The sequence below is a fragment of the Protomyctophum bolini genome, assembly GCF_963924005.1.
Source record: "Protomyctophum bolini genome assembly, chromosome: 21".
Lineage (NCBI taxonomy): Eukaryota > Metazoa > Chordata > Actinopteri > Myctophiformes > Myctophidae > Protomyctophum > Protomyctophum bolini.
The window spans coordinates 12,494,955-12,520,951 of record NC_137882.1 but is presented as its reverse complement, the minus strand read 5'-3'; the positions used below and the strand labels follow the sequence as shown (position 1 = coordinate 12,520,951).

Below are 25,997 nucleotides of genomic sequence, written 5' to 3'. Positions count from 1 at the left end.
AAAACTTCCACGTCTTTTTATTTAGGCAAAGTTAAAAAACATTTTTTTTGGATGCAATGACAAGTAACGGTTCGTCGGTTTCATAGAATACTCTTTTGGGATGGGGGTTGTAAGGAAAGTCTAACTGCCTGATGAGGATCAATCAATCCAGACAACATTCTTCTCTATCACGACCACACATAAATCTGCCCATCAGACGCTCCTGAGAGCAAATGCTCCCCCTTGTGGTCAAAGACGACACTCTGCACTGCATCCTCGTGGCTCAGAGTGCAGGCTACCTTGTTTGTGGACAGGTCAACCACTCTCAATAATCCGTCTCCCCCAGCAACAGCCAGCATCTGCCCCACAGGACTAAAGGCCACTTGGTTGCTGGGTTGAGGTCCTGTCTCTACGATGATAGCTGGGGCAACCAGATTCCTGACGTCCCACAGCATGACAATGCCACAGGAATCACAGGAGGCGATGGTCTGGCCGGACGGGTTGAAAGTGGCATGATTACAGGAGCTGGTGTGTCCGCAGACCGTCTGAGAACAAGTGGCAGTCCTAGCATCCCACATGGCCAGGGTTTTGTCAGCTGAGGAGCTCAGCAGGGTGTTGGAGAATGACAGGAACTCCACGCTGTTGACGGAGGCGGTGTGTCCACGCAGGGTGGCTCGACAACGCTCGCTCTGAAGGTCCCACAACTGCAGATATATACACACAGAGAGAAAGAGGATATAGTATAACTGCTTGCATGCTACACCTAATAGGTATTATTACAAATAGTACATATCATGACAAGTCTCAGTGCGACGTGTGCACTCTTTTTCAATGAAGGTATTATTTTACAAAACAAAACAAAATTTAAATACAGTGATTCAAGTTTCTGCTGGACAGCAATGATATTGAAAGGATTTGCATGCACTTTCAATTATAACAGCAAACCTTGATGGTGCAATCCCTTGAACAGGATGCCACAAAGTTGCCACAGGAGTGGAAGGAGCAGCCCCAGGTGGCTCCCATGTGGCCCTCTAGAGTGAGGACCAGAACGCCCAGGGAGAGGTCCCAGATACGGAGGCCCCCGTCACCTCCTGTGGTGCCCAGTTTGGTCTCATCCGGGTGGAAGCTGATTCCAGACAGCCAATCGGTGTGGCCCTCCCCCGTAGCTAACAGATCTCCTTCTGGAAGACCCCAAACCCTCCATAGCTGGTCATCACTAGAGGAAGCCAGTATGGGTTTTGTGGGATGTGCCGCGAGGCAGCTGACTGACTGACTGTGTGCCTGCATAGTAAGGCATACAGAATTAAGCAACATAATGATCATATTAATAACTCAGGGATTCGGGCCAACAGCTGAAAGCTGCTACCCATCTAGACATAAATGGTAAATGGTAAATGGTGCATTTATATAGCGCCTTTATCCAAGGCGCTTTACATAGATTGTGCATTACATTCACCCATTCATACACCGATGGCAGCGGAAACCATGCAAGGCACCAACTAGCACATCGGGAGCAATTAGGGGTTCAGTGTCTTGCTCAAGGACACTTCGACAGTAACTCTGGGGGAGCCCGGGTTCGAACTGGCAACCTTGCGGTTCCCATCCAGGCACTCTACCCCTGAGCCACCGCCGCCCCTATGACATCCCCTAAGACATCTCTTATGAGATTAAACACCCTATGGACAAAAATAGGAATAGGTGGGAGACCGATTTGGGTGAAACGTTTGATGAGTGGTGGGATGTGGCTATTGATCGAGTCAACAAATCAACATCATGTGCTAGACTAGGCCTTATTCAATTCAAAGTCTTTCATAGACTTCATTACTGCAAATCTAAACTTGCTACAATATATCCTGGAATTGATGATAGATGTGATAGATGTGCTCTCTAACCAGCTAATCACACACACATGTTCTGGTCTTGCCCCAAGTTGGTACATTATTGGACTAAAATATTTGAGATCTTGTCTGATATATTTGAAGTTCGTTTGGAGCCATCACCCCAGATCGCTATTTTTGGGGTACCATCAGATTTTGAACTTCTAACCCAGAAACAGTCTAATATGGTAGCATTTGCCTCGCTGATAGCAAGACGTAGAATATTGTTGGGGTGGAAATCCCCAACTCCCCCTTCTATAGCTATGTGGCTTAAGGATATTATGGGATTTTTAAAATTGGAAAAAATAAAGTTTACAATTAGAGGTTCAACAGAAAGGTTCTTTTCTAGCTGGCAACCATTCATTACCTACTTTGAGAATCTGAGGGTACTTCCGACAGACTAATTGAACCAATACTATGTGTGTTTTTTTTTGCTTCCTCATAACGATAGAACTCTGTATAGAGGGTGCTGTATGACAACGTTCCGATTCAACACAATATTTTCCAACATAACTTGTAACTCTTTTGAACTCAAATAACCCAACTCATAATTGTATTTGTTTTGTTTTATTTTATTTTTTGTTATTTATATTGTTTTTGTTATCTGTGCTTAAATTATTATTTTTGTTTCCTACTGTTCATATTATATGTCAAATATACATGGTTGTTTTTTGTATGTCTGTACTCAATTGTTATTTTTTATATTGTTTAATGATGACGATAACTGTGGGGGGAGGGATGGGGTGAGGGAGAAAAATAAATAAATATGGTATGTTCAAACTGTACTACACTGTTGAAAACTACTACCAATAAACATATATTTAAAAAAATAATAATAATAGAGAAAATATATCATAAATGAATACTGAAACCAGATCTAAAGCAAAATTGAATGACCTTGAGTGTATTGGTAAGGTGGAAGCTATCTGCCTTGGTCTTGGAAGGAACACTTTCATCTATGGACTGGTGCTTTTGTGGATTGTTGGCTTTAAAGTTTATAGGGAACTCAGAATCCTTGGAGTGTTTGTAGACGTTAGAGGTCTTGGCTGGGTCTTTGGATGGGACTTCCGTTAGACACCTAGCTCTCCTATTAGATTTGGCACTTTGTGCTTCTTTCCGACCTGTGCTCAGAGTAGATGGTAGGGAAGGAGAGACAATACTGTGCAGAGCAGCTTGGAGGCTGTTCACTTGCGCCAGCGCCTTGTCCCTTTCCAAACTGAGCAACATCTTCTGCCTCAAAGCCGCCTGGTATTTTTCATTCATCTGCGTTACGGCGGGTTCATATTTGGAACAGTGGCCCTTTAGTCTTCTGAGGTCTTCGATCAGCCGGGCCTTTTCCTGGACAACTCGCTCGTGGTGCATGCGGTGGAAATCTCTCTCTTTCTGGAGCTTCACCAGTGTCTCCGCTGCCGCCGAGGACACCAGTCTGTACTCATTCCTCTCCATCTGTGTGTTCCTTAGCTCCTCGTCCAGACGCTGGGTTTGTGTGTACACGTCTGGCACCAAACCAACCTGCAGGGGTGGAAGAGCAAGCACTCAGAAAAGCAGCAATACCACCACAAGACAAGAGCGTACTCATTAGGCAGAATAGCCATTTAAGAATTGTATATCATATTTTATTTCCTCTGTTTTGTTTGTGGTCATGTATGTCTTGTATTTTAAAATGGAAAAAGCTTAGCGAATAAAATAAATATAAAAAGAATATTGTATATCATGTCATTGGACTACTCACATGCATAGTGGACATAATTTGATTAATGATTAATCTGATCTAAATCTACATAACGTGTTACTAAAACTGTCAAATATAGTAGAGGAAAATGTACAATCATTTGATTCTGAGATCTGAGAGTATTAGCCTCATATAAAGTATTGAAGGTGACAGTACCTGGGTGACATAAGTAAATAAATATAGTTAGTGTACACACCTGTTCTGGCTTCAGTACGCCCTTCTGCGCCATCTCGTGCCATTCCCTTTGAAAGCAGTTGAGCGTTTGCGTCATACCCATTTTGAGAAGAAAGCTGCGCACAAAGTCATCCAAGGGCTGTTCTCCGGCCCTCGTTGTCTGGAGTTTTGGGGGGACAGCAATAGGGGCGCCGTCTCCCCGGTCCCCCCTGATAGCTCTCACCGTCGCCTCCAAATCCTCTTCTCCCCCATCCGTCAAACTCCAGTCATCATCTACAGCCACCTCCTCGTATTGAAAGTCATCATCAGTGTCGATGATGATGTCCTGATTGGATGCTGTGGTCATTGTGTGAGTGAAGGAATTTACCGTGGAAGTAAGAACGAATTTACAACGAAGTGACTAAGAAGTTTAGAACGGGCTGGAAGCTGTTAATGTGGATGAAAAACTCGACGTTGCTATGGATACCAGACGCCAGACACGCCCCGCCCCCCCTGAGATGACGTCAGGACTTCAACGCGAGATTATCGTGCTGCTCGCGTCGGTCACTTGTCTTAGAGTAGGTCGGTCAGATTCATCACATACCAAACAAACATGGCGGACTACCGAGAGGCGCCCTTGGCCACTCGGCCAAAAACATTGGACCCAAACGAGTATTTTAACTTATCGCCGCACGTGCGACGTGCAGAAGAGGAGCGAGGTGCCCTGCGGGCCAACCTGAAGCGTCAGTACCAGCTGCAGCTCAACAACCCGCACAGAAAAGAGCTGATTGTAAGTATAGCTACGTTAGCATGCTGGCTAGCAATGTCAGAGCCCCCCCTTCATGAGCAGAGCAATGTAATCCTTATTTAACAAAACGTGTCAGTTCCGTTGTATCTGAAATTGTTAGGCAGGGACAGGTACGAAATGCGTTTTGTTCACCTCATTAGCTGAACCCGGAATTCAGAAGATTAAAATACAGTCCCTCGCAGACAAGTCCACGTTCACAGCAGACATTCATTATTGACAGACAGGTAAACACAGCTGAAGGTAATCATCACATTAACTATTGTGTGCTCTACAGCGGTCTACGCTTTCATTCGTGCTGATTTTTGTATAATGGGATGAATCTAAAGTTGCAATACCCTCCATTGACTCCCCACTCATCCAATTTGCTTTTGCGATCTGCTTGTATTAAACAATGTTAAACTCACCAACATTGCAGCTCTAGGCCAAGCTTGAATTACCGTATCCTCTTTCAATCTGCCAAGCTTTTGTTTCATAAAAATCCATCGTAGACATGTTATGAGAATATGAGCTACTTTCTGCATGTCAAGAAATTCTCTGCAGGTGATTCTTGGCGTGTTCTCAAGTGTTGGAGACTGGAGTTTGGAAGCACTCGTTTTTATTAACGGGTCGCGCTGCTGCCTCCTGCATTATGTGCAAATGCAAAACAGGTGGTGCAGGGCCGTTTAGTGACTGCACAGTCCACTTATGTTATTGTTGCTTACATTGTTGTCGTTTTAAAATGTGCCAATACATAATACATTTAAACACTGACACCCACATGATACACAAACACGTTATCATTGAGCTCCATTCACCTGTCAAAATGTCTGTTGTTAAAAAGGGTCTGTTGAATTGAATTTACTGAGTGGTTCTCAAATCTCAGAGCCCCAAATTAATGTATTTACTATTTAGACGTGGACCACCATCTGAACGTATTTTCTTTTGCTAGGGCCTAGGGACCGATAATATAAATATCAGAATTGGGAAAAATTGGTATCGGCAAAAAAGCGTGATCGGGAACATCCCTAATTACATTTGATTACTCATTCATATTACTCACCCATAGAAATGAATGCATATATGTAATGTATTGTTTATATCTACTATGTACACACTGAAGTATGTTGAGCTGCATCTCTCGTGTGTGTCGACACCTGGTTCATTTGTCAATTTGCTTTTTGTCTTGTGCAGGAAGACCCTGCCCTGACCCGTTGGGTGTATGCACGGACCAACCCCTACCCACACTTCAGGCCCACGAACAAGACGTCTCTGCTGGGTGCGCTCTTTGGAGTTATCCCTCTCTTTGTTCTCTACTACACCTTCAAGACCGACAGGGTATGAGACCAGATGCACTGCATTATGTTTGCTTGATACCTCAGGGCTCATTCAGTGCTGGGGACTTCTCTTAAGTCTTTAATAAGGGTGCAATATCATCATTAGTGACATTTTACATAACTGTGGTACAGTATACAGTACTGATACTATTAAAGCAATAAGATGCAAGAAGCAGTAGTTTAGGAGGCACTGCTTCACTTGGCTTATTGCTTTCATAAAACTCTTATATGGCAACATGGAAATCATATAGGCCTACATATCCTTTTAATAACAATTTCACTGCAAAAAGTATTCTACAAGAAAGTAATCCCTGCGACTGCCTGCACAAACAAGAACGTTGTTGTGCAAATACACAGAAGGTACTGAATGTTACACGTCGCGTTACCTCAATGTGAATGTTTACATCGCATTTTAGAATAGTTCTCAATCAAGCCAATGGAACAATCTTTTTTTTTTACTGAAATACTAAACACCCACTGGTACTGTACATGTACTGTTACAGTATGGTACCAGAGCATGTGAGCGGAGCGGGGGGATTTTGACGTGAGCGCGGAGCGGGTTTTTTAATGGGTCAGATTGACTTCCGGAGCGAGAACTGTCCTCCGCTCCGAGCCGCTCAGTGCACACGGCACTGTGCAAGCTTGGCTAGCAGTTTACATCAATCATCCCGGCACCACGGGGGTTAAATCAACCTCTTTGCCTTTGTGCCCCCTCAAAAATCTCAATGCCCTCTCAGTCATTTCATCCTGCCGCCGGGCCTGCTCTCAGACTCAAGCCCAGCCCCATACGCGTAATCTGCTTCACGGACTGTCCGTCGAGAGCGGAATTATCGGCCGCTCCGCTCCGCTCCGCTCACATGCTCTGTATGGTACACACTGTTCTTTGCCATTCTACTATTCTATTCATGTTAGAAGTGAAGTGAAGGCACCACTTGCCTCTATTCAGAGGTTTCCATCTAAATAATCACCCAAGAATGTCAGCAAGACCCAGTTGCAATTGTCATACTGCTAGGCTCTTTGAAAAAATAGGCAGCAAGCGAATCATAAAATGCACATTCATAAAACATGCAGTGGGGGAAATGTCTGGAAGGTGAAGAGAGTTCGGTGATATGAGTTTGTTGCCACAGCAACAGCACTGACCCCCCCCTCCCCCTTTCTGCTCCAATGTCTACTCTACAGGATAACAGAGAAGAGCAGATCAAAGCCGGGACCCTCGATCGCAAGTTCAAGCTGGCATACTGAGCTCTAATCTCTGTAGAAGACTATTATATTCTAAGAATGTCGAAGACTATTATATTCTAAGAATGTCAACGTGGAATTACTGTTAAATTAATAAAACATTATGTTGTTAAAAACTAAGAGTGGCTTTATTGGACTTGTTAAAACACTCAACAGTTTATTTTTCTCCTTTCACCGAATGAAACACAGGAAATCAAAGGACACAAAGTTGATGATGAGGTTAATAAGAAAGTCTTAGCATAACGCATGTATGAGTCTATATATTGTAAATCCTATACTGTATGTGTCAACTATATGCATGATGCATATACAGTAGGACATCTTGTATTTCCATTTACTTTTTGTTGGGGTTAAAGTGACTGCGAAGTGTCTCCCAACACTGGTAGTATTTCTTGTCCAGTCTCTGGCAGGTTTCTAGACCCCATTTGGTCACGGCCATACTGAACGAGGACTCAAACATGAAGGCCTGGGGAAAGAAATGGGGAACATGTAGGATTTTGTCAAAACAAGCCTTTGTGGATTGCAATGTACAAACATATCAGTCATATAAAGACAAAACAAGATCTTTAACCACAAAGGTATTTGTACGACAAAGTTATCAGATCCAGACGGGATGGAAAAGGTGGACTGAGCTTGCAATAAACTTTGGGAGCATATTTAGCTGTGTGCAGATGTTATATACATATATTGTTTGTACTGCACCTGAATTACTTTTTTTTATTTTTGTATATTATACAATCGACAATAAAATTCTAATGGATTTGATAAACAAATGATTAGTTTCATTAACTACTTACTAATGAAAATAGCTGATGCATTGTGAGCTTGTGATTTTCACTAGTTTTGGAAATCTCATATTGTTTTCCTAATGGAGGGTATGCGTGTGACATACCCGGAAGTTATGCGGGAACGCCTACTGAGTGGCAAAAAACTACTTTCTGGCCTTGACAGCCCATGCATCCACACAGAAAAGTCCTATATGATTGCATTAAATGTCTTTAATCAACATTAAATTCACTATGCATGCGCATACCCTCTATAGTCAATTTACTAGATTTGTTTGAGTAACAACACCCCTACTTCTTTTCTCATGAAATATGTCGTTACCATGGTTCCCTCCGCCACTCTCTCTGGTTGGAGGTCGGCGGTGCTGTTCTTCTCGAAACATTCCCCGTCAGGGCCGTGCGGGGTCATGATGCTGTGGAGACTGCCTCCTCCGGGCTGGAAGCCCTCTTCTTTGGCCTCGTAGTGGCCCTTGATCAGACCCATGAATTCACTCATGCAGTTCCCTAAAGCAACAACAGGGGGAGGTATGACAACGCTACACACTAGACCAGGTCTAAACCTTAGTCTTTTGGTTAAGCTACATGGATTAGGGATGTGTAATGTATATAGTGTATGGGCCAATGTTAAATGGAGATGTATTTTGCAATTAATCACAAGTGTGCATGTGAATGCATGCAAGACATTGTGATCTTACGGTGATAGTATGGTGGACGGAAGGTGTTGTTCGTCACACCCCAGCGAGGCGGGAAGATGACAAAGTCGGCGATGGCCACACCTGGACGAGTGGACTTGGCTGTCAGCACGGTGAAGATAGACGGGTCCTGCAGGTGAATCACAGGTCAATGTGGGTGGTTTTTAGCCTATATTAGAATTCTGTCCACATTTTAAGTTAATTCAGAAGAAAATTGTGATTTGGGTGACCATCTATAGTCTAGAAGTCTCTAAACCAAGGGGTGGTGTGTGAGGACTGAGGATCCATCAAGTCACAGGCATGGAGAACATATGCCAACACAGCAGATTATTACACATCTCTTCTGAAGTTTATATTACACACAGAGAAATATATACAGTAAGAACAGTGGATCTATGACATCCCTAGCAGACAAAGATAACAGAATGAGCAGGATCATGCATCTCATATCGCATACAGAAAGTCCCTCTGATACAGTAGGGGACACTGGAGTGGACAATCATGCCATGGTTTGATAACCATGACATGATGACATGATGACACGATGACACTCCTTGGGCTAAATTAGGCCATAGCCACTTGCCCGAAATGTGCTGACCTATGGTCGTTTTTTATAGAAATGTTTGCCTTATAGGATGTTAATGGTACCCAACTTTCAACCCCTGAATTGACCAGGACCCACAATTTATATAATTATCTATTTTAATATGTTATTTGGATGACCCTAAGGATCATAGAAAACGTACTATTGCAATTTAATTTGTAGGCCAAATCTTAGATTGACTGCATGGCCTATTAATATTTAACCACTTGAACACTAGCCTGTGTGAGCTCATAGACTGGCTATATCTTTGGCAAAGATATTGGTGTAGAGAAAAAAATGTATTTTGTATAGTGCCCAGGGGACCCTGGTATATGGCTTAACAAATGAAAAGTGGTTAACCAATGAAAAGTATTATAACATAACCTTATTACTACAATGGTGGATCCATCAGAACAGGTTATTTTTCTACGTTTCCTGAAAAGTTATGTAACAAGGTTTCCACCGGACAGGGAATGTTATATTTCTGAATACAGTGACTCACCGCATGGTCAAAGGCCACACAGTTGATGACCATGAAGTTATCCAGGTTGTACTTGTATGGTGTGTAGTTTCCATGCCAGGCCACCACGTTGAAGGGAGAGAAATCCTATACAAACAAATCAACACAAATCACAAATGGGCAAGCAGCAAACACAAAAGGACACAAATTGAGTTGTTCAGCGCGTGAGGGGGCAAAGAAACAATGAACAATGTCTTTGTAATCTCAAATTCTCAGAATAAGCACTTCATGACACAGGGAGCGAAAGAGAGAATACTGATGATAATGATTAAGGACTGTATTTTGAAATAGGGTGCGCTTGCTTTCATTATTTGGAATCTTTCATACCCAACATTTTTCGAGATACCAGGCTTCAGATATTATGGGGTAATTGGCTTTACAATCAAACTTTCACAAACTTTGGGCATTATTTATGACGCACACATCGGAGCGGGGTTGAGGGGAGTGAGCAGCAACCACAGTGGGTGACGGAGATATTTCTTCATCTCGATTGTTAAAATCACAGCAATTTTATATAGCTTCTCTGTTCTGATAATGGCACTTTCAAAGAGACATTCAATGGCAGCACTAAAATCAATATAATTCATTACAACTTCAGCTACCTTCAATGTGACCCACACAAGCACACACACTCTTCACAACTAATATACACTTGTGATAAAAGCTTACACACACACACACACACACACACACACACACACACACACACGCACACACACACACACACACACACACACACACACACTTCTATAGCATATCCCCATAATACAATCAGCAATCACACACCCATTATATGCAGCCAGTAATATACTCTACACTTATCAAAAGCATGCACAACACACATACACAATGAACTTGTCATACATTGAGCGGCTTTGTGGACCCCAAGGCAGGTAATGTTTGGACATTTCAGTTGTAAGAACTCTAAATCTAATAACACTCGATTAAAATAAATGGAGAGATGGGGGAGAGAGGAAACACTTGCACACACACAGACATACAAAACACAAACATATTCTAGTATATATCTAGTGCTCTAGTATATACAGTATCTAGTGCTGTCTACATCACGTGCTATAAGTTTCAGAATATGGCAGACACACACACACACACACACACACACACACACACACACACACACACACACACACACACACACACACACACACACACACACACACACACACACACACACACACACACACACACACACACCTCTGTAGCATATCCCCACATATGAGTACAATCAGCAATCACACACCCATTATATGCAGCCAGTAGGCCTAATATACTCGACACTTAACAAAAGCATGCACAACACACATACGCAATGAACTTGTCATACATTGCATGTTGGGCGGCTTTGTGGACCCCAAGGCATGTAATGTTTGGACATTTCAGTTGTAAGAACTTTAATAACATTCGATTAAAATAAATGGAGAGATGGGTGGAGAGAGGAAACACTTGCACACACACAGACATACAAAACACAAACATATTGGTCCAGTCAAGCAAATAATTTGAGCAATTTCACTGCACTGTGGGGGAGGCAAACAGCAGGATGTGACAGTAGCAGCTTCCTCCCCCTCTGATCAGACCCCCTATCCCCCCCGGCCCCAAAAAACGGTTCTTTCAAGTTGTTTCCAGGCTCTGTTAAACCCTAGGTGAAGAGGGTCAGGTGCAGCTGCCAGACTCACCCTCACACCTCCACGGACCTCAGTCTCTACCCTTGTGTTGATGTTGTCTTTGCCTGCAGTATACAAGGACCTTGCCACCCCCCCCCCCCCCCCCCCCACACACACACACACACACACACACACACACACACACACACACACACACACACAGACCCCCGTCCCTGTTATATATTATGAGGCGAGTCAATTATGCGCACGACAGGACGTTTCAGGGGGAAATCATTCTCTGAGTGAAACATGCCGAGATTAATGTTTAATTCGGGCAAGGTTTTTACTTGACTATGCAAAGCTATGCAGGTAGGCTGTCTGTAACTCAGAGATGCGTTAACTAATTATGAGTGATTAAGCCATATGAGGGAATCGAGGCGGAAGCATGCTGAATGAAAAGCGGCTAACGATTTCATGTTAAATCATCAACCGCAACTGTTAGGCTAATATGTGCACGTGGACGAACACAGCTCCCCTGCTAGTATTGCTGTGGTCTTTATGATAATGGCCCACAAATAACATGACTGTGGGATGTGTTGAAACACAAACTCAACTCTGACTCCAACTAAGAAAAATGGGTGTGAGGTACTACAAATTAACTACATGAAAGGACTAAGATATTGCTAAATGCAGGTACAGTGTACATTAAGCCCAGGCTTTTAAAGGTTACAGTACATGTCATCTCAATACATCCAATTAGCATGCCATATGATAAGGAAAATACAAAATGGCAACAAAAAATAATAAGTGCATAGCCTATAATAAGAACCGTTCACTTTGGTTCACAATACGGCGCAAAAAATACCTTGTACCAATATGCAGTATAGTGTTCAGTATATTTAGTTTACCAGTGTCACCCTTGGTCCCCTCCTCTTTCCCTCACCAAATCTGCTCTGGGAAATGGACGATCTACAAGGTCACAATGCATTACGTTGCGAGCTTGTAGATCTGCTATTTTTGCTGAATGTTTGCCCTAAAATAGATGTGGCACTGGTTACACACATCCCTCAATAGGAGGAAGACGCGTTTTCATGTCACGGATTGCCAATCCATGATAGATAGCAGCACCAACTAGGAGAGGAATAGTCAACGAGAGAGAGAGGGAATGAGCGAGGGAGATTTTTATTTATTTAATTAATAGCGTTTCGGCGTCAAGCCTTCCTCAGCATGTTAAGAAAGTAGTCAGTAATGGGTTTACCATGAGGGACTGATATACATGACAAGGACTTCAGCTGTAAGAACAATAATTGAAAAAACGAAACAAAAAAAACAGAGTGTGTGTGACCCCCCTAACTCCGAAGGTGAAAAATAGCAGATCTACAATCTCAAAAGGAAAAGATTTTGTGTAGAGCGTAAAAAAGGAGTGGACCAAGTACAGGGCCCAAGTGATTCATATTCAAGATGTATCAACAGAGAGTGCAGGGTTTTTTTTACATTCACATGTTCAAACACCCATAAAGAAAGTGAAAAGCTACCTGTTGGCAGGCAAAGAGTTTTCCCTGGTACTTGTTGATGATGGTGTAACCTGTGGGCACTTCACGATCTTCATACCATGCAACTGGACACTGGAAGTCCCGTGGATTAGCCAGGCCATTGGCTCCTGCAAAGATTACACACATAAACCACATTAAATATCTTGGAACTACACTAGACTCAAACTTGACATTTAGCCAATAAAATCTAATTCAATGTATCTAATTTCAGACACAAAACATGTTACAAATGTAGCCAATAAAATCAATTCAATGTATCTAATTTCAGACACATATCCATATCTAACAACAGCAGCTAAACTCTTCATGCATGCTATGATTTTTGCCACACATAACATACTGTTTCACAAACTGGTCACAGACAAACCTCCAAATCAGACCACTTTAAACACCATAGAAAAGAACAGACATTAAAAACACTTGACCAAAAGCCCAACCGTTACCACCATTGCCATATACTGTAGTTCAAAAGTACAACGTATTTAATTTTGACAGATTTCAACATTTTGCAGATGCTTGTCTCATTTTCAAGATCTTGAATGGACTTGCACCTCCACAACTGAAACAGTTCATAGATCGAAGGGACAGAACAACCAGGGCAACTACCAGAGGAGACTGAAAAGTGCCAACCAGATGTAGTGTGTTTGGTAAAACTCTCTGTTAGAGCCTCCCATCACTGGAACAGTCTCCCTGCCTTCAAATTCAACCTGAAGAGCACTGGTTGAAAACCACTGCTTTACATAAACACACATACCTATGGGTCCCAGGTCTGGGAGTTCAAAATGGGCCCCGTACACCTCCAGTATGTAGCCTCTGGTCTCTCCAAACACATTGACACTGAACCGCATCCCTTGCTAAAACAGATTTTTAGAAGTAGGTACAGATGAGATGAGGCCTCCTGTTCTCGTGTATCAATATCAAGCTATATAATAGGTTGGTACAATAGATCACGCAGCGGCTTATCCATAGCTCAGGCTACAACATTACATTTCTTTTCACACAGGCAGTGGCAAACATATCACCTGGATGACACAGATCTCGTTGGGCTCAACCAGCATCTTCCCAAACTCGGTGGTAATGAGGATCTCACCTTTCTGGGGTACTGGATGGGGGGAGAGAAAGAGACAGAGAGAGACAGAGAGAGAGAGGCTTTGAGCAATACTATCATCAGAAAATATAAGTTTATAAGTTTTGGTAGAGGAAACAAATCCTCATTGTTGGACTGACCAATTAGGAAGTCTCCATCGGAGTTATTGAAACACCTATAAAGACAAAAAATGTGTGATAATCAGGGAACATAACGTAAAAAAAAACAGGGTCCCACAGCCAAAAACACATAGGCGCACACACACATGCACACATGTACCGAGCACAGACCTGTCAACCATGGAAGTGTTGCAGGTGTACACATGAATGCCAATGCCATTGCGTGATTTGCTGTCCCCAGCACCACAGACAGTCCGAAGTCCCTGAGACATGCAGACAAAGAGTCTCAATCAACACATTTGTAACTGCACTATTTATACAACTACTGCTGTAACTGTGACACTTACAGACACAAAGTCCACTTTCTTCTCAGAGGATTTAGGAATGGTGAATGGCAGCCACCGCATCTATATAACAGGAATCACATAATCACGTTATTCAACGAGGACAGGACCGTTGTGGTGGCAGAACGGTACCAGACAGAATCGATGTAATTGGCCAAGTATGTTCACAAAAAGGTTTCTGCATTGCTAGGTCGGATGCAGGTCTTTTTTCCGACAGCATTATTGATCCGAATCCTCAATCCTAACCTAACCCTAACCGCAAGCACGGGAGCAGCGCATGTCGGACCATCGCTTTTTCGCATCGCAGCGAATGTCCCCCCGCTGCGGATCGGATCGTTGCCCCGTCGGCTAGAATGCTGTCGGAAAAAAGGCCGCCTCCCGCTAGGTCAGGCTTGAGACAAGAGCCGAAGTATGTATCATCATCAGACCAGTTAGAAATATATATAACAATGGCATTGCACAGATAGATAGTAAATTATGAAATATGGCAGATATTAGATATCTAATAGGCATTGCACGTGGTAGGTCCTGAGTGCAAACTGTACGAACAACAAGGTGTGATGTGTGCATGTGCTTATCCACCACTTACATAGTAGACCTACCACGGTACACAATGACACATGATGCAATATCAACTTATATGCATAGGTTTCTGTCCCAATGTCCATCCATCCAAGTACCTGATTAGGATCAGGTTCCACATCATTCCAGTTCTCTGTTAAGTCTCCGCAGGGCACTGAGGTGAAAGGCTTGTGTTTGGCAGAGGGCAGGATGCGATAGAACCAGCTGGACAAAAAAAAAACACAAATATGAAAAAACACAAATATGAAAAAACACATATGAACGTCATGTAAAACATGAATTAAAATAACTAACTGAACTCTGAACATATACATATACACTGTATAGTAGAGATGGTTCTCTGTCTTGCACTTTGGTACAACTTTGGTACCAAACTTAAATGTGCTATATAAATAAAATTGGTATGGTATGGTATGGTTCACATTACCTCCTCTTATTGGCTGGCCGTGGGCAGGTGAAGGCGGAGCCAGAGAGCTGCTCAGCATAGAGGCCATAGGGACAAACCTGAGGATTGTTCTGCATGCGGGGACACAGTCAGTGGTGAAAAAATTACTCAAAGTTTTTACTTAAGTAGCCTATGTAAATACTACAATATAGAACTACTCCGTTACAAATAAACGTCTGGAATTCAAAATGTACTAAAAGTAAAATTACTCATTGTGCAGAATGTGCCATTTCATGTTTTCAAATGTATAAACATCTTTTGAAAATACTATAGCTGATCTACAAGCTCACAATGTGTCGCATCGCAACGCATTGTGAGTAGATTGGCTATTTTAAAATAAAGCCGAAATGTATATAGGGCTGAAGTTGTTACTGTATGACCTTTGTATGTGGTTTAACATCATAATATAGTATAATTACTATAGTACTATACTATGTAGAAACAGTCCACTTGCTCTGATGAAGGTTGCATAGCCGAAACGCATTAGCGTTCCTTTTTGGTGTGTGCCAATAAAGAAATGGAAATGTGAGTACCTTGTCCCCCGCTTGTTTAATTTTTGGATGTGCTACCTTTTTGGAATTTAATTCCTATTTTTTGATGTATACTTGATTTGGGTTTGGCACTCCACTGAAAGCCATTGCTGATGCGCAACCTCTTTTTCTCATTTAGTCCACTTGCTCTGTCACAGCTCTCTTCTATGTGTCTGTTTTGTTAATCAATTAGTGTTTAATGTAATTCACTGGTGATGAAATGAAGGGCATGAAAGATGACACAAATTAACAAACCAATTGAGCGTTGTGAATTTGCTAATGTGTACATGCACTCATGGGTACGTGAAAGAGACGAACGGAAAGCAGTGTTACTCAAATGTTTTACTTAATTTAAGTAAAAGTGTTAATACCACAATGTACAAATACAAGTAAAAGTCCTGTATTAAAATATACTAAACATTAAAAATAGCTGATCTACACGCTGTGGGTTTGTAGATTGGATATTTGTTGCCTTGATTTGGATAGTACGTTGTAGAATAACAGGACATATGGGGAATGATGAGGTCGTCAGGTTCAGGAATCGAGTAAAGTAAAAAAGGTACAGTACTTGAGTAAAAGTACCTAGTTATTTTTCCACCACTGGCGGAGAGAGAGAGAGAGAGAGAGAGAGGGTGAGAGGGTGAGAGAGTGAGAGAGTGAGAGACAGACAGACAGACAGACAGACAGACAGACAGACAGACAGACAGACAGACAGACAGACAGACAGACAGACAGACAGACAGACAGACAGACAGACAGACAGACAGACAGACAGACAGACAGACAGACAGACAGACATACCTGTCCTTCAGGTAGTGAACCTGGACAGCGAGGATCTTCAGATGAGCACTCGTTCCCAAAACCACTCATATACTGAAATACAGAGAAGATTTTGATGTAGGTACCTTTAAGAATAAGTGATGAATAATGTGCAACCTGTGCAGAAAATGGATTATTAATGTTGGTTATCAAATTAAGGTTTAATTATTGTCCTGTTAATTCAAATTAGAATGATAGAATCATGTTCACATCAGTTCTAGTTTTGTGTAGTTCTTTCCCTCTTTAGCCATTCAATATTTGGGATGATTTTGCAGAGAACCTCGCCCTGGGAATGGGCTGATTCCATTGCATTTTAGCAAATGGCATTGTTTATATATCTGCCAAAACACTTTTGGTGCAACTGGAATCTCAGTTAAGTTATCTCAGTTATTACGCTGTTATCCAAAATTGTCAGTCAGTGCACTGATATGTAGCCATCCCCTCTCTTTATAACTGAACACCAACAAAGTGGCCCATGTACAAACCAAATAAATGTTGCTGAGTCATTCCTGCTCTGCAAAAAGCACAGACTGTGTGCTGTCCTGTTGTACTATAGCCTACCAAACATGCGTAAATGTGTTGAAAAAAGATCAAATAGGGTAGGCTATACACATAATCCTCTCCTGTCTGTTCCATTTAATATAGATTTTTTGGTAGGCTATTTGACTAAATATATATATATATATATATCATCATTAGAACACAAAGTCCAATGCACGCATTCCAAGGGAGTGTAGGCTACAAACTTTTCAAGGCAGCCGACCACATCTGGGCAGCTGCTGAATACTGCACTGTGATTGGTCTGTAGGGAACGCCCCTCAGCAAGCCGACATGCCACTGTCAGTGTCAAATGATGATTATCCACCGATATGCGGTGGACAACATGTGGCTACAATAACAACTTCAACTCGTAGAGAGTTGATACACTTTTAACATACTACGACGCACAGGCTGTACATAGGCTACTAATACTTACATTTACATTATCATTCTTCATTCACTGTGCAGCCAAGGCTATTCTGCATATTTCATAAATGAGCAGGCTACAGAAAAGGGCTATGCTGATTGAAGGATGCAAACAAAGAAAACATACAGATTGATTACCTTCAGTTCGGCCATAGTGCTGTGTGCTTTTCTCCACAGAAAAGGTTTCTGTTATGGTTGCTGGTTAAAGTTTGACTTATGTCCTTTTAGATGAGTGCTCTTCAACCAATGTCCAACACACAACTGGGTGAAGGGAAGGGAAACGGACCGGGGGAAGGATTTATAGACTTTCTCAATATGGGTTTAATTAAGTACAGAGCTTGTCCGTGACGTCAGCATGGGTTCTCTTGCACAGAGGGGGCAGGGTGCTTGAGGTCGAATCTGTGTCAACAAGCAGACCTATACTGCACGCGCGCGCGCACACACACACACACACACACACACACACACACACACACACACACACACACACACACACACACACACACACACACACACACACACACACACACACACACACACACACACACACACACACACACACACACACACACACACAGCAACAAAAACGTGTCACCTTATATAATACAATTAGGCTTCATAATGGATGAAAATTAAGGGGACAAAAAGTCAAGTGCAAAAAACAAATCACGCCCGTGTGAACCGAGCAATGCAGGCTGCTCAACAACACCACTAGCGGTATTGTAGATGTTGAGGCTGTACTCTAAACAGACAGACATACACACACGGCCATTCATTGGAGCGGTTAGGCACCGCTCAAAAATGTTTCGCTAACATTTCATTAGCCTGTTGGCTTTGCTGCTCCATTGGTCTTTGACATAGCCTGACAGCCTGAATTTCCATTTTGTTTCACTTCATATCATTGTAATGGTCATGATAGCTTTAATTATGTGTGCTTATCAACCACGCTGCTGTAATTAATTAATTGATTCCATCTCCCAAAAACAATTGTCAGTCAGTGTGCATCATAAACGCATGCACTAAACGGTAGCCTATTCATATAACTTGTAGGCTAAGATTAATTCATGACTCATATATTATAACACATACTAGGCCTATATGACTTATGCCATAATGAGTAGTTCACACACTTCAAGATCATATAGGCCTAATGTTAATTCACAGTTACTATATATACATTCATTGATTTGTGACTGATCAAATTGATTCTTCATACCTTTAACACTTTATTTTAGGACCAATTGGAGAATTGTGCTCCTCAGAGGCAGCGCAAGTCTCTGCCAGCCAGGCCAGTTGTAGATTTATATCAATCTTATGGCCAATCAGGATAAATACATCTGACAAATCCGACAGGTCCGTCTTGAATTGATGACATGACTACAGAGATACTGTGTATACCGGTTTGCATGATGTTTGGACAAAATCTGTAGGAGTAATATAAGAAAAAGGTGTTTTGAAAACATCAGCCTCCTGGTGGCGCTATAAAAGTGAAAACTGCAGGGCTCTAGTCTAGGCTCTAGCATCACCAACAAGTTGGATGTCTTCCACCAATAAGGTGGTGATGAGAAGAGCAGGGGCAGCACCACTGTCTGACATCGTCTCTGACAAGAAAAGGAGAATGGTTGGGGCTGGGCACGTACTCCGACTGCCAAGAGACCGATAAGTGTGGCAATAGACTGGATGCCAGAGGGTGGAAAGAGGAAGAGAGGGAGGCCAAAGAAGACACGAAGATAAACAGCCAAGGAAGACCTAATTGAGATGGGTGTCAGCTGGCATGGTGCAAGAAGGGTCGCATGCAGGGGCTGGCGACTTAGTTCCTCCCTCCGTTCCTCCCGTTCCAATAGGAACGAGAGGAATAAAAGTCTAAGTCTAAGTATGCCTGATGTACCAGCTCAGTCCTTCAGTCAGGAGCTATTCAAATGTGTAGAGGGGAGCTTAGGACTCTGTGGGACTCCCCCAGAGCCCCACACCCATCCAACCCCAAAATGCTACTGCACAGTGCACACCCGCACCAGCCCTCACACTGCACACCCCTCTCTACTAACCGAGGTGGGCCTTGCTAGCCTGGCATGGCCAGCTCTGGCAGAATCATCTGGTTTCCAGGCTAGGACCCTGCATCCAGCAATATATATTTTCACACAAAAGATTTGTTTGTGATAAGTGGATGTGGCTGTTATTCAATCAAGGAGTGGTTGGTGCAAAATAAAGGCTTGACAAAAATCAAAAGTAAACAAATGGCAGTGCAGCAATGTTGTTGGAGACAGTGTGGGCGTTTGAGTGCCGATCACTCTTATATATTTTGGGACGGTGTTCTCCAGAATTGGGAGGAAATTATGGGTTATAAGATCATTTGTAACCCCCGGATTCTGTATATTGGATTGACAGCAGAGGACATAATAGGGCATGAGGACATATCTGTTCACGATTTTGTCAATGGTGGGCAGCTAAAAAAGCCATCACGAGAAGATGCTGAAAACAGAACACTGGCTGGATATTATTGAAAAATGTCTCATGGAAAGAGTTACTTGATGCTATGCTATTATATAAGATATATATATTATACAATGCTATTGTATAAGAGTAAATAGTGTGCAACCCCCTTCTTTTTTTTTTCTTTTGTACTGTATCTTCTTTCAGCAGGCCCAAGGGAAAGGAAATGATCCTTCCCACTTAAACTGGTGATCACCCCTACATTTCCCCCCACTTTACTTTACTTTTCTTGTGACCACCGCGCTGCCTCTGACTTATTGGTGCGTCACCCGTTCAAATCATATAATGGAAATAATGGTGATGGCCGGGTCGCACACAACAAGACTGCTTTAGTTTTTATTCTTGCATGGTGAATAGCTGATAGCCGAATTGTGTTATTCATGTCATGTCTACGAATTGATTGCATACGGCCCAAATGGAAACAGGACCGCAAGGACCTTTTTTTGGTCTATCCCTTTTGAACGGAGTGTTTGACTGTACTCTGTTTCTGTTTTTACATTTATGTTCAATAAACTATTCAATCAATCAAAACTCCACGTGGCCTTGAAAAAAGTACATGTTCAACTAAATTCATGATGGTAAAACTTTTACTATATGATGTAGGATGGTTTTAGTACCAATAAAAATGATATCATATATTACTATGACGTTGGGTTGAGTCCTTTGTTTTCTGCTTAGATTGACTGAACAAATCTTTCCATTTTTCTTATATTGTCAGTTGTCAGTTTGTCAGGGCCTATGGAACTATGGATCTTAAACGTGTCTGATAATTCTATAATTGGTCTATAATTTAAATAAAACTATCACATAAAGTCATAGTGACTTTGTTAACTATGAGTATTACGAATTATGTTCTGTTGTAAGTAGGATAGGCATTTATAAGCTTTCGGCTTCTGCCTATTCCTTTTGATCACCTTCATGTTTTGTAACAGCTTCCATTCATTGGTAAATACTGGATTTGAAATTGAAGGATGATCAAATAAACTAAACAGTAGAAGCATTTGTTAATGGTGCAGCAACGGGAATTCATTATAGATTCTCCATTGATTCACCCATTAAATCACCACGAGTCCTGCTTTAGTTAACAACAACAGCGTGGCCTCTAAAAACGTAGACATTTACGTAAAATGTAGGCTATTCAGTTCTTTTTCTTTTCTTTTCTTTTTAAAGAGGACCAGAGGGGTGCCTAATATTCCCAGTGGTACTATAAAACATAATCAATTTCTCTTTCTCATTCTTGCCTCCATTCCCTTTTTGTCTTTCTTATCTCTTGGGGAGGTGTTGGAAAGGGGTAAATGATGGCAATTCTCATAGTGGAGGCGCAAATAAACTCGCTGCAGCAGAAGTAACTGTTCTCTAGTAGAGCGTGCAGCACAACCCGGACCCCCCGCTGGCAGGCAGTTAGGGTGCTGTGCCAAAGACGAGGAAGAAAATATCACAACCCAGTCTGAGGAAATTGATCTACTCCTTGTATGGAGACAGAAAATGAGTGAATTTAATTTCGTTCTTGACTTGACTGATAGAATTCTAGATTTCTTTTGGCTGCTGTCCGAATGGGGTCTGTGTGCTTTAAAGGGCAAAACTGGTTGTAGATGGTAGAAAGGAGCCTATACTGCATATACTGACACTTATATCTATGCATGCGTGAGTGGGCCATAAATGCTTTGTTATTAGATGTCTGCTGGACTTAGTGGTTTGAAATGGTGTTCTTGAACTCACCTGGCGGTATATCCACATATATATGCATTAACAAGTAATGACACAACCACACACACACACACACACACACACACACACACACACACACACACACACACACACACACACACAGCCACACACACACAGCATAGCATCCATCGTTCTGTGAGATGATGACATTATTCAGCCACCTCCACGCACATGCACGCGTGCGTGCGTGCATGCACACGCACACACACACACACACACACACACACACACACACACACACACACACACACACACACACACACACACACACACACACACACAAACACATTTTCTGATTTTCTGATTTCAGGACATCATCATACTCTTTGTGTTGTTGGGGTCCATAAAATATTCACCAAATAATGTGTACTCTAGATACGATACTATAGGTTGCTACATGCTCCAAGTTAATCCATCCACCCATCGAATTAACAGGATAAGTGAGTCTGGTGAGTGTATGGATTCATTTTGAGCATGGAGCTGCCTTTACTGTCTCAGAGTCAAACAGAAACACAATGTATCTGTTGTCAATAGTCTTTGCATACAGCACAATACATTACACTTACACTGAACAGACATGCTCAATGCATGCATGCCATATGTGGATGCTCACATGCAGTAATGTAAAAAAGGCACAATTCTTCTTCCCGTTTATTAACTCAAACATTAGTCTCAGAGGCTACCAACTTGCGCACTGTCAACCACCTAACACTGATGATGAAACATTAATCAGAAATAATTGCCTATGCTAATTTTCTCATTTAAATCAATGGGAAGATTAGCGTGAGTAGACTATTAGGAGGGTCCATAATAATGTTATGCAGAGAGATGAGTGTGATAGTGTTACTGTTAATCGATATGTACAGTATGGTTTACCACTAATTTTACACACAATCCACAATCCATGTCATTGTCATCAGCTAATGTATGTTTGAGTTGCATTGTGAAGAACTGATGAGACTTTTAACTTACGGTATTGTACTTGTGAGTTGAGAAGATAATGATAATCTGCAGCAGCCCAAAACCTCTGCCAATTTCCACTTTGCAAGATTTTCCACCATTTAGCATATTTTACATAACACATTTTTTGCTTTTATAGTAAAATGGTGCTTTTATCAAAGGCACTTTACATAGATTGTGCATTCACCCATTCACACACAAACGAGTGGCATTCCGACGCACTGCCATTCCTACTATGTGGCTTCCTTGTGTGGTTAGTGTTAGGGACAGGGTTAGTATTGAGCCAGTATAAATGGGATTCAGAGCCTTGCTCAAGTCTTGCTCGACACTAACTCCCGGGATTGAACTCTACCCTTCCGATTGGCTATGACTGCTATGACTTGGCTACGAATTTTGCGGATGTAGCCTGTTTTGAACAAACTGCCACAAATCATGAACGCAGCATCCGATTGCCATGAAACTTTGCATGCACACTCCCAAGGCCTCCACAAATTGTTCTAATTGGCGGCACCATGGCTGTGGCCATTATTGACTTCCAAATGTGTGGGCCCTGGGCCTGGCAGAGATCTGTACTCAGAGGAGAACACTTTTCTAGTTCCCTCTGTGTTAGCATCAGACTTAAAGTCTTAAAGCGGCAATATATGACGCCTTGGGAGCAAGTATCCTGGATTATTGTGTTTTAATAAGACACTAATGCAGTTTAATGTTAAATTACCCTTGGCATAAGCTATCCAATTGTGTTGTTTGCGCCTGCATGCACACACGTGTGCGTGCCCGCATACACACACTGTGCACGCACACACACAAACACGACAGCTCCATTTAACGCTGATTAGATTTGCAAGGACATGTAGTATAACAGCTCAATGTCTCCTGTAACTACTCTCTCGCTTTCTCTCACCATCCATGTCCCTCTATGCGTCAGTTGAGTATCCCTTGAATTGTATCCCCACTAATGATATGCAAATGGTTTAATATGAAGATAAAGACGGCGCTCTCCTGGTTCATGGCCTTTACGTTTCCACAACAATAGTTCCAGCGACGAGGACATTATTTGGGAGTCATTAAATGATGGCCTTCCTGACATGCACCCCCTCACCAACAGCCCGCATTGGCCATTAAGAGCTGCTCCTCACACCCACACCAAGACACACACTACAGACGCCTTTTAGCACCAGCTCCCAGTTCCTTACACATCACAGTGTCACAGAATAGAAAATTACACTCTCCTCCCACAGAGAAAATTGCTTTGGAATTGCTTGGTTATAAAGATGTGCTTTAAAGGGAGGGGGTGCATGCAAAAAAAAGAAGGGAAAAAAGGCACACAAACACAATTATTCAAGCTCTCCGAGGACGAATCTCACAACGTAATCAGAGGATTTACCAATTATTGATGTCAAAAGGGATTTCTCTTGTCAGTTGCATACTGTATATGCATTTTATGCACGTTGAAGATACATGCATTTTTCTCAGCCATACATGCAACTTTGCAAGTGTGCGTATTTCTCTTTAGTCAGCATTAGTGTGTCCATGTTTGCTACATGCATTAACAATATCTTAGCTTGTATAGGTATTTGCTCTTGTCTACGTGCTACTGCAGCTGAGATGTTGAGCCAAATAAGATATGATAATATGTCTGGGCAATGTCAGGCAAACAGCCAGAATAGACCATGATGAATGTGTAAGGTCTGAGAGACATAGCAAAGGGTCTGAAAAAGTAGATTAGTAGAACACAGCAGAGAAGTTTGAACGAAAGATGGGGTAATGTAGGAGAGTGAAGTATATCGGTCAAGTGTTACGACGCACGGCTGCATAGTAGCCAACCCTCTCTCAACCAGACACATATTCAACTCCAGTACTTGGGTCAAAGTATAGATACTCCTTGTCAAATATTACTCCACTATGTGAAGTGAAGGTTTCTCTGTGAAATGTTATATTTGAGCTAAAGAGTAGTGATTTAAAAAAATACTCAAGTATTCAAAACAAATTGTAAAAGAAATCATACCATTGCAAACTAATTTGGCTCGCCCCCTAGTGGTCGGTTTGCAATGAAACGACTTTTAGATATGTCAGTATATAGTTGGAACCCCAAATAATTGATAGAAGATTTCAATGGATTCTGTTATCATTGGGTGTGCTAATATTTTAGTATGTTATTTAGCACACCCAATAGTAACAGAATCCATTGTGAAATCTCTTTTTATCAATTATTTTGGTTTTCAACCATACCTTACTAAGTGTCTAATATTTGAGTCTGTGTAAACAGGCCACTATTTACAGATTTTTGGAATCATTATACCCATATGTGCAACCCCAGCTAAAAGAAATGTGCAAGAAATATTCATAATAGCAAAAATAGCAGATTTACAATCTGGGGTGTCAATTGAACTCAGAAATGTGTAAAAAGGACAATGTGTGATTCCAGTGCCAGTTATTATATTCTAAGGAAGCAGCTGAAAATTACAACCAATTTGACAAAGCAGGCTGTGAATACTAATAAATAGCAATATATGGCATGTAATTGTAGTCTCTACAACGTGTTGCCCTTCGGAGCTCAGAGGTGAAATGGCAACAGGTAACAAGCATAGGCTACTTGTATGAGCAGTGAAATGATGATGCTACAACTGTAATGTCCATCATAGGCCCATGATGTCTGGTGCCATGAAGTTAAACCTGATTTATACTTTTACACCGTCGCACGACAGAGCACTATTTAAGCATTATCCTGTTTCACTCTGACTGGAGCAAGGAGGCATGACAGACAGACAGACAGACAGACAGACAGACAGACAGACAGACAGACAGACAGACAAGAAAGGGTGCCTCTGAAATGGTATAGTTTATACAGATAGTGTATGTGTGCTGTGGAGACGAGAGGTAAACAAGAGCATTGGAGAACATTGCATGTTTGTCTGTTTTGGGCCCAAATATGTCACTGCAAATGCATGGAAATAATATTATTGAAAACGATAGTGACTGTGTCTATACCTGAACATACATATAGGAAACGTGTGTGCCTACATGTATGTGTGGATGTGTAGTGTAGTGTACGTACATGCATACGTGTG

General features: G+C 41.9%; 3 protein-coding genes across 3 annotated transcripts; 1 reads left to right on the top strand and 2 right to left on the bottom strand.

Annotated features, from left to right (window-relative positions):
• Positions 1-167: 167 nt before the first annotated feature.
• On the bottom strand, positions 168-4,108 carry spag16 (sperm associated antigen 16; the record flags this gene model as incomplete). The annotated part of the gene is made up of 4 exons (XM_080793320.1): positions 168-683; positions 925-1,260; positions 2,754-3,368; positions 3,785-4,108. The coding sequence occupies 4 exons, from the start codon at positions 4,106-4,108 to the stop codon at positions 168-170; spliced, it is 1,791 nt and encodes a 596-aa protein (XP_080649446.1).
• A 225-nt stretch (positions 4,109-4,333) lies between these two features.
• ndufb4 (NADH:ubiquinone oxidoreductase subunit B4) lies at positions 4,334-7,217 on the top strand. Its single transcript, XM_080793418.1, has 3 exons — positions 4,334-4,531; positions 5,720-5,863; positions 7,042-7,217. The coding sequence occupies exons 1-3, from the start codon at positions 4,355-4,357 to the stop codon at positions 7,102-7,104; spliced, it is 384 nt and encodes a 127-aa protein (XP_080649544.1). The 5' UTR covers positions 4,334-4,354; the 3' UTR covers positions 7,105-7,217.
• Positions 7,218-7,355: 138 nt separating this feature from the next.
• Positions 7,356-18,031, bottom strand: hgd (homogentisate 1,2-dioxygenase). The gene is made up of 14 exons (XM_080793417.1): positions 17,890-18,031; positions 16,768-16,839; positions 15,419-15,507; positions 15,090-15,195; positions 14,413-14,472; positions 14,237-14,328; positions 14,087-14,121; positions 13,882-13,961; positions 13,614-13,713; positions 12,842-12,966; positions 9,664-9,768; positions 8,582-8,708; positions 8,209-8,390; positions 7,356-7,567 (listed from the first exon to the last, which is right to left on the bottom strand). Exons 1-14 carry the CDS (start codon positions 17,902-17,904, stop codon positions 7,436-7,438), a joined length of 1,320 nt encoding a protein of 439 aa, XP_080649543.1. The 5' UTR covers positions 17,905-18,031; the 3' UTR covers positions 7,356-7,435.
• Between the last annotated feature and the right edge of the window lie 7,966 nt (positions 18,032-25,997).